The 13,534-nt window shown below is 38.7% G+C and overlaps 1 protein-coding gene across 1 annotated transcript; it reads right to left on the reverse strand.

Annotated features, from left to right (window-relative positions):
- Positions 1 to 241: 241 nt before the first annotated feature.
- On the reverse strand, positions 242 to 10,768 carry LOC129412352 (transmembrane and death domain protein 1-like). Its single transcript, XM_055165938.1, has 5 exons — positions 10,656 to 10,768; positions 8,966 to 9,160; positions 8,774 to 8,893; positions 3,879 to 4,016; positions 242 to 444 (listed from the first exon to the last, which is right to left on the reverse strand). Exons 1-5 carry the CDS (start codon positions 10,720 to 10,722, stop codon positions 242 to 244), a joined length of 723 nt encoding a protein of 240 aa, XP_055021913.1. The 5' UTR covers positions 10,723 to 10,768.
- Between the last annotated feature and the right edge of the window lie 2,766 nt (positions 10,769 to 13,534).

The following is a 13,534-nucleotide window of genomic DNA, read 5'->3' on the forward strand; positions in this document are numbered from 1 at the left end:
TAAACAGTGACAACGGGAGCCATGCACAGCAACGCACAGGAGGATGCATTTGCGGACGCCCTACAGTAGGACGAAAATAACTAGTCCCTGCTAACCACCCAGTTACAACCAGCTTACCTAGAAGATTCGAAAAGTTACACAGTGTACCTTTAAGAAGATTTTGTTTATTGAATATAGCTATGCACATTTCTCTTTAAAGCAATAACCTGTTCTGATGTTGATGAATGAACTAGTCCTGCACTTAAACATCGTCCATGGCTAGACTAACCTGCCTAGCATTCAAAAGGTACATGATCGGGCAGAAGATCACAAGTCCTGTCACACAGAACCCCAGCAGGATGCTCCAGAGCAAGGGCCCCAATCCATCCAGAGGGCCCTTACTGTACGGAGGCACTGGCGCTCTCTCCACGATCACATCCAAGTCTTTCTCGCTCAGATCACTCACTGAAAAACACAAAGAGTGACACAGGTATCATTATAATTCGTGCTAAGGTTAAATAACTGTTTTAACTAAAAGCTATTTCAGTCTAGTCTTATATCTGCAGAAATCTTTCATTACCTTCAGCATGTTTTTAGAGAGCCGATATTACAATTTTCTTATCTATGTTGTAATGTTGTTTCCTCATTGTGTTTTGTTTCATTCACACTTGTTTAACACACAAATCCTGCATATTTAGGCTACGTTTATATGATGATGGTCTGAACAGAAGACGCAAAAGTGGCGTCGCATCCTCGCTTTTTATTCCGCGTTTAGATGAGTGTTTTCAGGAGTATGCATGCAAGGCGGCTAGGTGGTGATATATGTGACATAAACGCATGTACGATGTGAGCAGATCTGACCACAGTTTTGTGTCTTGGGCAGTGTAGACAGAAACGCTACAGCGGAGCGTATTCAACTTTTCCACTCTGGATGGCACTTTCAGATTTTTGTGTTTTTAAAGGGACAGTTTAGAATTTTAGACATATGACTTAATTTTCTTGTGAGCCAGAGTGTTGGAAATAAAAATATTCCATCCAGTCCTTGTATTTGCAAAGGTCACTGGTGCTAGGCTAGTGCATGTCAATGGCCATAGTTAGCCTGCCACTAAAAACAGTCTTACCCACTCCACAAAACACCCGAAGCAAATCTATTATTACACCAGACTGTCCATGTGAATGTCTGTGTCGATAGAATAATTTTAGAAGTAAAACCAACCTTGCATTTGAAGGATTTATGTCTGAGCAGCAGCAGCAGTGAGTTGTACTTCCTGATAGAAAGCTTGGCAGTGGCGGACTGATATATGAGAAAATAGTCCCTCAACATATGACAATTCATGTGATACAAGGTTAGTTATATTTCAAACATATTTCTATCAACACAGACATTCACATCGACAGTCTGGCATAATAATAGATCTGCTTCAGGTGTTTTGTGGAGTGGGTAAGACTGTTTTTAGTGGCAGGCTAATTAAGGTCATTGACATGCACTAGCCCCAGTGACCTCTGCAAATACAAGGACTGGATGGAATTTAAAAAAAAAGTCTCCACTCCACACATCTCCAACACTTTGGTTCAAGAGGAAATGAGGCCCTATGTCTAAAATTCTGAACTGTCCCTTTAAGCCCCCAAAATGCTGTCACTGTCTAAACGAAAAATATTTTGTCGTTTTTACCCGCAGGCGTTCTCATGTAAACAGGCTCTTAGGCTGTGCTCTTCTCTCAAACTGAAAACACTCTGTTCTACCTTGTGATGTCACGTGGTAATACAGGAAGTGCTCCACTGTGAGTGGAGCGTTGTCTGTTTAAGAGAAGAACTCAGCCTAAATATGCAGGATTTGTGTGTTAAATATGTGAATGAAACAAAACACAACTCCAGGTACGTTTGCGATGAGGAAACAACATTATAACATAGATCAGAATTAATTGGAGTAATTTGAATTTACACACACATTTTTGCAGTGCAGCTCTAATAATGACAATAACTAAAATTGTCCAAGCCTAAACACACAAAGCACAACAGATTATTTTGTTCAAATTAGCTCATGGCAACCAGCATGCAGCTCAAATGACCAGGTGATAATTACATTTTGATTTTTGCATCCTCTTGGGAAATTCTTTGTGAAGGGAGAGCGTTGATGTTGTAATGAGCTGGCAGCGTGCCCACGGCCTGGCATCTCGTCAAACACTTAATAGATTTAAGGATCAGTGGAATCGTGGCACGCTTTGTCATTGAGAGTGAGTCCACAGGGAGAACCCAACCAGCCCCTCCCACGACTCCAGAACTGTGAGGATTCGAACAGATTTGATATTCTTGAATTTGTCCAAAGTCAGATGGAGGTCAGAGGTCTAAGATACTCTCTTGGGAAATAAGCTTGCCAGTGTATCTAAATATGTTGACCTCATTTAAAGATGCACTTTGTTTGGGGGTCCATCACCTACTTCTTTCTATGGATATGTCATTGCTCTACCTAGAATGTTCCAGTGACATTAAACAGCTCTACATTACATTTATTCAATTAGAGAGGGTTTTACAGCTTCAAAAATACTTAGGGCCTGTTTACACAAGAACGCTTGTGGGTAAATGACAAAATATTTTATCAGAAGTGCCTTTCATTTAGACGGTGACGACGTTTTTGTGGCTTAAAAACGCAAACATCTGAAACTGCCGTCCAGAGTGTACAAGTTGAATACACTCCACCGTAGCATTTCCGTCTACACTGCCCAAGACGCAGAACTCTGGTCAGATCTGCTCACGTCATGTACATGTTTACGTCACATACATCACCACCTAGTGTCACCACTCAGCTGCCTGGCATGTAAACCCAATCGAATTCCACACACCTTTGCGTCACCGTATGCACGCAGATTTCCTCCCGAAAAGCCTGTCTAAGCGCGGAATAAAAAGTGAAGACACGCCGCCACTTTTGTGTTTTCTGTTCAGACCATCATCATATGTAGCCTTAGAATAACAGGCATTCTACTGTAAGCGGGGTTGCCTTTCCACAGATCTGACCTGTAGCTTGGTCTGCTTTGGTCTCCATGAAAACAGAAAGGTTTAATACCATACTATGAAACATTCCAGACAAAGTAATGCAACATGTCCATGGAAAAATCATTTGATGGACCCTTCAACAGAAAAGTTACACAATGCACCTTTAAATACATGTGAATATTTTGTGTTAAATGTAAATTATTTGATATGGATCAGCATAAAATAATCAAATGGAAAAAAAGATTACAATTCAAGAATCGTCAAAAAACATACCTGGAGTTTTGAGTGTTTTGTTTCATTCACACATGTTTGAGTAATCCTTTATTATTACATCTCCAAAGCTCAAAATGCTCAGTTCCACCTTGTAATGTCATGAAGCAATACTTTTCAAGTTAACAGTTACCTTTTACCTTTTGTTCACTTGGCAATTCCAGGTCTGAAATGATCCAAATGATTCTAGTGAAGGTGTATGGGGTTTAAAAACACAATGGAGCACTTTCTGTATCATCACATGACATCACAAGGTGGAGTGTTTTCTGTTTGAGAGAAGAACTCAACCTAAATATGCAAGTTTTATGTGTTAAATATGAATGAAACAAAACACAACTCCAGGTATGTTTGTGATGAGGAAACAACATTAGAACAAATATAACTTCTCTAGTGGGTCTATGTAATTTAATGACATACTGTGGAACATTCGAGGCAACACATTAGCATCACAATGAAGACAAGCAGTATACCTTTAAATAGTTTTAATAGTTAATAGTTTTAGTATAGTTTATAGTTATAAACTATAGTTTATACTTTTGGTAAAAAATGATTTGATAATTTATGTCTTTAGGGAAGATGAGTACACTTTTTGATTTGTGACGTCAAATATCTTAAAAACACATTGTTCAAAATTTGACCTTTGATTCTCCTGACTCTCTTGTTCGTTGCTTGGGCCGGCTCCTCTGGTACGCTGAAAGAGCTCACGATTTTATGATAGTCCTCGACATAACGCCTCAGGCTCAGGGACATATCCTGGTTTATGTTCTTTCCCACTTCTGTGAAAACATAAACACAACATTGGAGTCAAACATTATGCTATTTTCTGATTTTCTGTATTCTAATGTTGTTTCCTCATGACAAACAGACCTGGAGCTGTGTTTTGTTTCTTTCACACATGTTTAACACAGACACTGCATAATTAGGCAAAGTTTTTCTCTCAAACGGAAAACTCTGTTCCACTTTGTGATGTCATGTGGAAATACAGGAAGTGCTTCACTGTTATTTTAAACTCCATATACCTTCACTAGCTTCACTTCACTCATAATTTCAGCCCTGGAATTGCCAATGTCTACTGAACCAAAGGTAAAAAAATCCATGTATCATTCGTTCACTGTTTTTCAAAATAAAACCAAAAATAAGAAAACAAAAAAAACCCTACTTTTTTCTTTATTATTTGTCTCCAAAACCAAAATGAGAAAATGGATAACGGCTTGTTTTTTCAGTTTTTGATTTTGTGTTTAAATGAATAATGGAAAAAACGGATAACGGCTGTTTCCTGTGACTTAAACTGCGATGCCGGTCTTTTGTGTTGCATACTGAACCAGGACTGAACCAGATCTAAAACAGGACTGAGTGTCGGGTGATCAGGACTGAGACCAGGACTAGACCGGGACCAGACCGATACTGAGACCGGGGCCAGACCAGGACTGAGACCGGTACCAGACCGGGACTGAGATCCTGGTTTAGACCTGGTTCAGTCCATATGTGGTGTAGAAGTCTGGCATCGCAGTTTAAGTCACGGAAACAGGAAACATCCGTTATCTGTTTTTTCCATTCTTCATTTAAACACAAAATTGAAAACTGAAAAAAACTATTGTTATCAACTTTTTCATTTTGGTTTTGGAGACAAATAATGAAGAAAATAGTTGTTTTTTTCATTTCCTTATTTTTGGTTTTATTTAGAAAAAAACGAATGAATGAATGATACACGGTTAATTTGAAAACTATCACTTCATGACATCACAAGGTGTGCATTTTGAGCCTTGGAGATGTAGCCAGACTAATAACAAAGCAGAACTCAAACGTGTAAATGAAACACAACTCCAGGTCTGTTTTTGAGGAGGTAACATTATAACATGGCTTTAAAATCACAAAAAAAAAGTTGAGAGGTTAATATTGGCACAAAACAATTGTCAAGTCAGAATCATTTTGGAAAGTCACTTGCAAATTTTGGAGGTTGTACATTGTATTTTTTTTCTTGTGAGAATAGACAGGATATAAAATGTGCATTCATTTAAGTGCTCTTTCAGTGCCAACACACAAATCTCTACTGCCTGCAGATTTTAGGATTTAGTTGTACCAGCTTGATCATTAAAATGTAAGATCGGGCATCCCTGAACACAAAGTTAAAGCGCCATGGCATAGGGCACTGTAAATATTTAGTTTATACGTTTTATGCATAAAAATGAAAAACGTGTGTGTACATGTGTTGTTTGAATGACATATCTATATCTGTTTGCACATGAATAAAAACATATGAAACAGAAACATAACCTATCCTTAAAATAGGCTTGTAAAAAATCTATACCTAGATACTCATTAGAACAATAATCAATACTGAATGAAATAATAAATAGGACACAACTGAACCTAAACATGGTAATATGTAAATGTCCTATGTTATGTTAAATTAACTCTTGTGAGCTTTAAGTCATATTAGAATGTTGTTACTTCATCAAAAACATACCTGGAGTTGTGTTTTTTTTCATTCACACATTTGAGTAATCATTTATTATTAGTCTGTCTACATCTCCAAAGCTCAAAATGCTCTGTTCCACCTTGTGATGTAATGCAGCGCTAGTGTTCATGTTAACAGCTATCCACCTTTAGGTTACGTTTACACTGAAAAGAATCACCGTATCACCGTATCAAAAATGATTTGCGTCCAGACATGTCGTTTCTCTGTTCGCAAGCCTTCCCTATCCACACAGCTTTGTGCATATTTGTTTACGTTTTACAGAAACGAAACTTAAAACCGCATGGCTAATTTGCATAAACTCAAACTCAAAAAACAACTCGCTCCTTGTGCACTGATGTGGTTCAGCTTCTGTGACAGAGGGATGTTCTGCTGATAGTGAGTCTGTTCTGTGCTTCTATCATGTTGGAGATGGTTCATGTTAAACTTTTCAGAGATTATACGTCTGCAGGTCGTACACTTAGACCGTACATATGAATGGACATATATTCTAGCCTCTTTGCATTTTGGCAGTGAATTACTTTGCGGCGCATAGACCTATGCCAGCGTATCAAAGTTTTCAGGCTTCCACGCAGTGCTGGATCAGATTCATACCCAGATTAATTTGTGGGAACTGGCGGCACTGGATTGTTCCGTCTCTGGAGACGTTTTCCATCGGATTAGTGTGGACAAACACTGCATCCACAACAAAAACGACTCGAATACATACTGTGGACAGGACCTTAGTTCAGAAGAGATTGGAATTTCCAAGGCTGAAAGTATCAAAGGATTCTAGTGAATGTAGTGGAGTTTAAATACACAGCGGAGCACTTCCTGTATTACCACATGACATCACAAGGTGGAACTGAATGTTTTCTGTTTTGGACAAGAATTCAGACTAAATATGTGTGAATGAAACAAAACACAACTCCAGGTATGTTTGTGATGAGGAAACAACATTATAACCTAGATCAGAAAATAGCGTAACATGGGCCCTTTGAGAAACTACAAATATTGTGTGCTGAAAAATCCATTCTGAAAAGTATGTTGTATGTTGTGGTATCAAAATTGCCATCTGCTGTCAAGTAATGCTCTTTCTGTAGTATCGATATCAGAGCTTTGCTATTTTAGTATTGTGAGAACACTCTACTCAAAGTGAATGAAGTGGTCTCCTTTATATTACAATAAAACAAACCGAGCCACACAGTTTTGCACAGACCTCTTGAGAAATCTGATCAAGTGCGTGTTAATTGGTGTAGTTGGTGGCTCTAGCCGGTTCCTCAGAGCTCCTGTTTGCTGTGTGTCTTCTCTTGGTCTGTGTTGTGCTGTGAAGGCGCTGATGAGAGGAGCAGATGGTTAGCTCTGTGGCTGCTGTCATCTCCACTGAGGCTCTGTCAGATCATTTACACCTCAGCTCTCCACCGGCACCGGGCTGTGGAGTGGACTCACACATGCCACCCAAACTGGCAACACGCAAATCACCACCCTCCTCACAAGAGCCAATTATAACCAAATCTCAGGCTAATGAAGCAATTACGCACTGTTGTTCAAGGCTCTCGTAATGAAGTCGTTTTGAGAGGAAGTTTGTTGGAGTAATTGATGGCTTGTTCAACTTTGTTTGGAAATGATTTCATCTATCTCTGTAAAGAATGTTCCAAAGTTTGTCATCCATACCAGGAATGTTACTTGGTACTGTTTTAATGTTGGTTCATCTTTTGCAGAATATATGCAATCAATGTTCTGCCCATAGTTGTGTAGATGTATCAAACATTACTTTTTGGCTTTAAACGTGCTTTTGACCACATTGGCATTTCACATTAAAGAAAACGTGTAGGTTGGAAATTACTTGTAACAAGAGTGCCCTCTGCTGGCAACAGTAGAAACAAATGTAAAATAAACTAAAAGCAGCCAAAAAGCTCACACACTACTGGTCAAAAGTTTTAGAACACCACCCTTTTCCCAGTTTTTTACTGTTTACTGTTGACCAAAATGTATTCTAAACTTTTAATTCATGAAAGTGTCCACCTTTGGCAGATATAACAGCTGAACCACTTGTGGCTCACTCTTTTTACAATAGAAATCAAATATTCTTCAGAAAGTTCTTCCCAAGTCTGTTGCAGAAGTTCTCATAAATGTGTGGCACTTGTAGGTTGCTTCACTCTTCTGTCCAGTTCATCCCAAACCAGCTCGATGGGGTTTAAGTCTGGAGACTGTGCTGGACACTTCATGTTTTCAAGCTCACCATCTTGTCTTTTTTTCTGAGGTAGTTTTGGCAGAGCTTGGACTTCTGTTTTGTATTTTTTGTCTTTTTTACTAGGAGTGTAACTATATCCAAGTCTCACGAAAGGATATTGTCACGGTATGAACCTCACGGTAAAGCTCACGATATGTTGGGGAGACTCATGATTAGGTATGTAACAATATCCAAATCTCTCTGTACGATATTTTCATGATATACTGTACATTTCATGGTACGATATTTATTGCAATATTTTGTGGAGGCTAACAGAACTGTTAATATTCTACATTTTCCTCTTAAAATGCCTTGACAAGGCTTAATCCAAAGAACTAAGACTTAAAAGTGCTTAGAACTGTTATTTCTTCATGTAGTCTACACTGAAATGGAGCAAAGGATCATGGTCTATGTAGTTCCCTCTGTATTTTTTTTAGCTATTGCTGCACCATAACTCTTAATTTATGCAAAGAGACTTGTAATTTGATATATTGTGATGGTCCACGATATTATTGTGAGAACTTTGACAATACAATATCATGATATTTTGGTTATTGTTACATACCTAGTTCTTACCTTTGTACCATTTCAAGCTATTCATTGGACTTGCATGACTTGAATTGCAATAAATAACTGGAAAAGTTGGGGTGCTCTAAAACTTTTGGATAGTGTATATCAAACCAAATATTGAGACGTGCTTTTCTAAGTGCTCAGAACAAAGTGACTTTAGAACCAAGAGACTTGATTCATGTTTTCTTTATGAATGACAGCTGGTGCCACAACGGTGAATGTGATAAAATGTGAAAATTTGTAAATATGAAAACATGTTCAAAGTTTTTCCTCACCAACGGCCACATCAGTTCTCCCAATGTGCTGCAAAGCCCTGGTCAGCCTGTCATAGTAGATCTCCTTTCCATTCTCCACTAACCAGTCAGTCAGAGCTTTCCTGCACTCGTCCTCAATCTCTGAAACAACACACGTTAGTACACATATATTCTGACTGTACACAGGCCTATAGCTCGTCAGTGCTGCTGTACCCTGGGCAGAGGACAGCAGTGCTCTCTTGTTCAGAGGCTGCAGTCTGAGCTGGTTATTCTCTGGGGCCAGACGCTCCAGTCGTTTGAAGATGTCTTCCTCTGGACTTGACAGTGCAACCACCAAGTCCTCGCACTCCTTCAGTGTCAGCAGCTTCACCAGGCGCTCCAGCTGATGGGTGCCTATGTCCTCAGCCACTGCACCAGGAAGAGGCAGATTCAGGTATGCACATGTCTGTACACTCCATAATATAAATATATGAGTTTTGCCTGACAAATGCAATTGATATCTCTCTGAATCAGAACTAGATTCAAACATGAGCAAGCAATCACATTATTTTGTTTGCATGGGAATGAAAGAGGTCATTGGTCACCTATCAGTTTTAGTTATTATTTAAGTTAATTAATTTTAGTTATTATTATTATATCTATTTTTTTTATAATTAAAATTTATTTGGAAGTTGAAGTAATGAATATTGATTAGAGATGAAACAATAATTGAAATATCTTTAAAGTATCTGCGTATCTTTAAAGTTCTCACAAAAATATTGTAGACCATCACAATATATTGAATTACAAGTCTCTTTGCTTAAATGAAGAGTTATGGTGCAGCAATAGCTAAAAAAAAGCCAGAGGGAACTACATAGACCATGATCCTTTGCTCCATTTCAGTGTAGACTACATAAAGAAATAACAGTTCTAAGCACTTTTAAGTCTTAGTTCTTTAGATTAAGTCTTGTCAAGAGGAAAAATAGCATATTAGCAGTTTTAGCTGTTTGGCCTCCACAAAACATCACAATAAATATCGTACCATGAGATTTGGATATCGTTACAGCCTTAATCATGATACTTAGAATATTGATACTTTGCAGTGACATATCTCTGGGGGTGTTCAACATCAGTTGCAATGGAGTCACAACGCACACTTTAGCAAACACAGTCAAAAAAGTTTTAAGATAATCTGAAAACTCAAGAAAAAACACAAAATGGATTAGACAACATGATTTCATTAGCCTGTGATCAGGTACAAGTGTTTGTGGTCATGTTTAGGTGTTTGATTTTCAACAAAAATGTGAGAGTGACTACTTGAAAAAAACTGTTGGCTAATGCTAACTAGCATGTAACTGTAATTTTATGTATGAGAGACTGGTTTAACAGCAGAAATCAGCTCATCTGTCATAGTTCCAGCTAAGTCAGTTCTTTCTGGTCAGATTGTGTTAAAATAAAGATCACTCTAAGTCTAATAAGTCTTAATTTGAGTAACAGAGCTTCAGACAGAGCAGTGCCTACAGTTAGCTTCACAACCCCACAGAATGTTGATGACAGTATCATTAGCTCAAAGATTTTTCTATACCAGATTAAAACAAAATATTAATTCCTTTAAAAGGCAAAAATGAAACCCAGGAGTAGCTGCAGAGTTTCCCTGTTGCACATACAGACAGGATTTGACTTGACGTGAGTTGTAGAGGTGACTCATTTTAGATATTTTTACTTAAAGTTCAACTGCATTAAGCCTTGTGCTGACTTGGTGCACTCTCAATTAGCATTTTCTATCTGGGCACAAATCACACCTGAGGCAAATATTTGTAAAAAAAAAAAACGTGCAGAGTAACACCTCCAAACTCCATGTTATATCTGAATCTAATTAAGAGCTGCAGTGAATATAGTATCTAACCAAAGAGTGTCAGCTTACCTGTGTCCTGTGCCCTCGAGCAGGGACTCAGCAGCAGCACAAAGGCACACACTATCCACACTTCCATGCCAGCTATTTTCTGAAATTATTCTGTGAAACTTTTAAAGATGTAAATAAGCCAACCAAGTTTACTTTAAAACTTAACTGCCAGCACTTGCACTTATGAGGCTTGGCCCATTCCATGCGGTCGACAAATGTGGCCCGCGTTTCCATGGAGATCTGCCTTGAAAGAAGGACACATCTGAGTATCCTTTCGCAGCCTCCTATATCCCATCATGCACCAGTGTTTGTTAGGCCTATCACTAATTTTGGAACAATGAGAAAAGTGTTTAAATTAGGGCTGGGCACGTTAACGCGTTAACTTTGCGTTAACTAATTAAGTCATTAACGCCGACAATTATTTTAACGCCGTTAACGCAGTTTTTATTATTTATTTATTTATTTGATTGTAAACGTCTGTTTCTCACTGGCGTTTCTTTAAGTTTGACGTCTTTTCTTTAAACTTTTTTCACTTTTTTCAAGCTCCGACTCCCGTCGCGGCTCCGGCCGCGAGTTCGGCCGCGGGCTCTGACTCTGGTCACGGGCTCTGGTCGCGGGCTCCGGCTCCGGCCGCGGACTCAGCTGCAGGTTCAGCCGCGCGCACCGGCTCTGAGCTGAGCTTATTTCTTTAGTTCAGTGCTGGAGTCACTGATTTACACAGATACCATTGGAAGAAAAAATGTGATTGGTCCATTTCCATTCCATTATATTAACCCTTTGTTTCCTAAGAAATATCAGTCCAAGTTTATAACACTGATCTAGAAATTATTACTAGTGTAGTGTTCATTATTCACAGCATAAAAAATATTCAATAAATATATTAGTAGTACAAATGTCCATTCCATATTTTTTCTTGAGCCTTTCCTGAACACCTTGAAGGCTCTGAGGATTCCCCTGTGAAAGAAATGCTGTTTGCACAACAAATGTATGGCTCTTTCATTTACATTTCCAATAAAAGAGCGCTATACTCTACTTTTTAATTCATTAATTGGTTTTGCGTATAACATGTGATTAATCGCTTGAACTCATGTGATTAATCGCGATAAATTTTTTTTATTTTTGCCCAGCCCTTAGTTTAAAAAAAAAATATTAATTCTCTTTTCTCATTTGCAGCCTCCTGTGTTCTTTGTGACAGAACACACTGCTGGGGCCACAGAACTGTTAGTGCTGATGAGATGCACATGGGTCATGAAATGGGTCAAATGCAGATGACAAAATAAAACTAACACTTCACTGGAGGTGTGCTGATCTAGACTTCTGCCACTGAACAGATATGGGGTATGCTGTATTGAAAACTCCTGTAATAATAATGGCTACAAATGAATCATGCCTCATTCAATTCCTCTAATTGATCCATTATATACATGCTCTGTGAACCTCATTTTCAGCTGAATCCGATGGCAAAGCTTGGCTGCATCCTTCTCAGCCGACAAAGGATCCGTCCTTCAAAGGTTGCAGCCCTGGAATTGGGACACGGCTACGGAAACTCTTATGACATGTTTGTTATTGGACTCTTGCAGTAATAAACCCACGCTCTGAGATCTAGTATTGTTGTGCATGACCTCCAACACTAGTACAAGAATGGATTAGCATAAGAATACTTTATGGGCAGTTGGTTAACATGTTGGTATCCATGTCTTTATGACTGTGTCCCAATGTCCCACCCTGGCCCCTAACCTAACATAGTCCTGCACTATTTAGCTATCTCTGATAAAACTTGATTTCCATCATACATAATGATCAGATCAGACTGGCACACAAGTGTTTATGGACTAATAATAACCGTACAAGTTTTTGTCACTTTGGATCTCATGCAAATGGACTGGATTATTTGCTTTTTGTCTGAGATGTGGAAACTATATAGTCCACCAAATAGTGCAGGACTATGTGGTAAATGAGGGGTTAAAGGTGGAAATTAGAACACAGCCTACATCTCTTCATCTCTATATGAGTTTTTGAGTGATGAAAATGAATGTTTCACAGTATAGCAGTAAAATTAACTATGAAAACAAGCAGGAGATACCATCAGGCTGAATAACTGGTCAGATCTGTGGAGAGGATGGCCTTCTCAGAGAAAATAGTGAATGGAATGGAACAGCAATGGAATACAATACATACAGAGAAGCTTCACACCATACTGTGGAACATTTCAGCCAAAGTAATAGCATCTGCACTAGGATATTGTAGGTGTAAGTAGGCAGCAGACTCTCCAACAAAAAAAGTTAGATAGTGTACCTTTTAATGGGAAGTCCTCTGAAAGTCATTTCAAAAAAGGCCATGAATTGTTTTAGTAGTTTTCCAGCAATAACATTAGCCACAGCTGCCTTTATGCAGCTTGACAGAAACATGGCTGCCAATCTGTGCCACTCCTACCGCTACTAGTACTGTGACCAAATTTGGACTTAGGCCAGGTAGGTGAAGTGCCAAAGGACACAACAACAGCACAGCACTGGTTGAAGCTGGGATTAGGCCACCGACTCTGGTATTCAACTTCCTTATATGACATCAAAAGACGTAATATTTAGTTTCAGTTGTTAATCACTATGGCAACGGCTCTATTTTTTACTCATCCTGGACCTGTAGATAAGGTAAATCCAATCTACCACCTGAGTCACTTTCGGTTGAACTTTTCACCACCTCCAACAAATCTCATCTGTGTTCAAATTCTCAGTGGGCCTATCTTTGCCCCAAACTACTTTTTCACACTTTTATCCCTATAGTGTATTCTAATAGTGTTTGTTTAACTTTTATTGTGAAATGCACCTCTCCTAAACAGCGAGCACCACGTTTTAATGGCATTACAGCGTTCCAGTGAGGGCATGTTTTAAATTGTTAATATG

Source organism: Boleophthalmus pectinirostris, unplaced genomic scaffold, assembly GCF_026225935.1.
Source record: "Boleophthalmus pectinirostris isolate CB_2022bp ecotype Guang Dong unplaced genomic scaffold, ASM2622593v1 HiC_scaffold_8, whole genome shotgun sequence".
In the NCBI taxonomy this organism is placed as follows: Eukaryota; Metazoa; Chordata; class Actinopteri; order Gobiiformes; family Gobiidae; genus Boleophthalmus; species Boleophthalmus pectinirostris.

Bases quoted from the DNA above. Each gene is read 5' to 3' on its own strand.
- LOC129412352 (XM_055165938.1), bottom strand. From the start codon at position 10,722: ATGGAAGTGTGGATAGTGTGTGCCTTTGTGCTGCTGCTGAGTCCCTGC. The intron at 9,161-10,655 runs GTAAGCTGACAC...TTCCTGGTGCAG, and splicing joins CTCGAGGGCACAGGACACAG to TGGCTGAGGACATAGGCACC. The intron at 8,894-8,965 runs GTACAGCAGCAC...GTGTTGTTTCAG, and splicing joins ACTGCTGTCCTCTGCCCAGG to AGATTGAGGACGAGTGCAGG.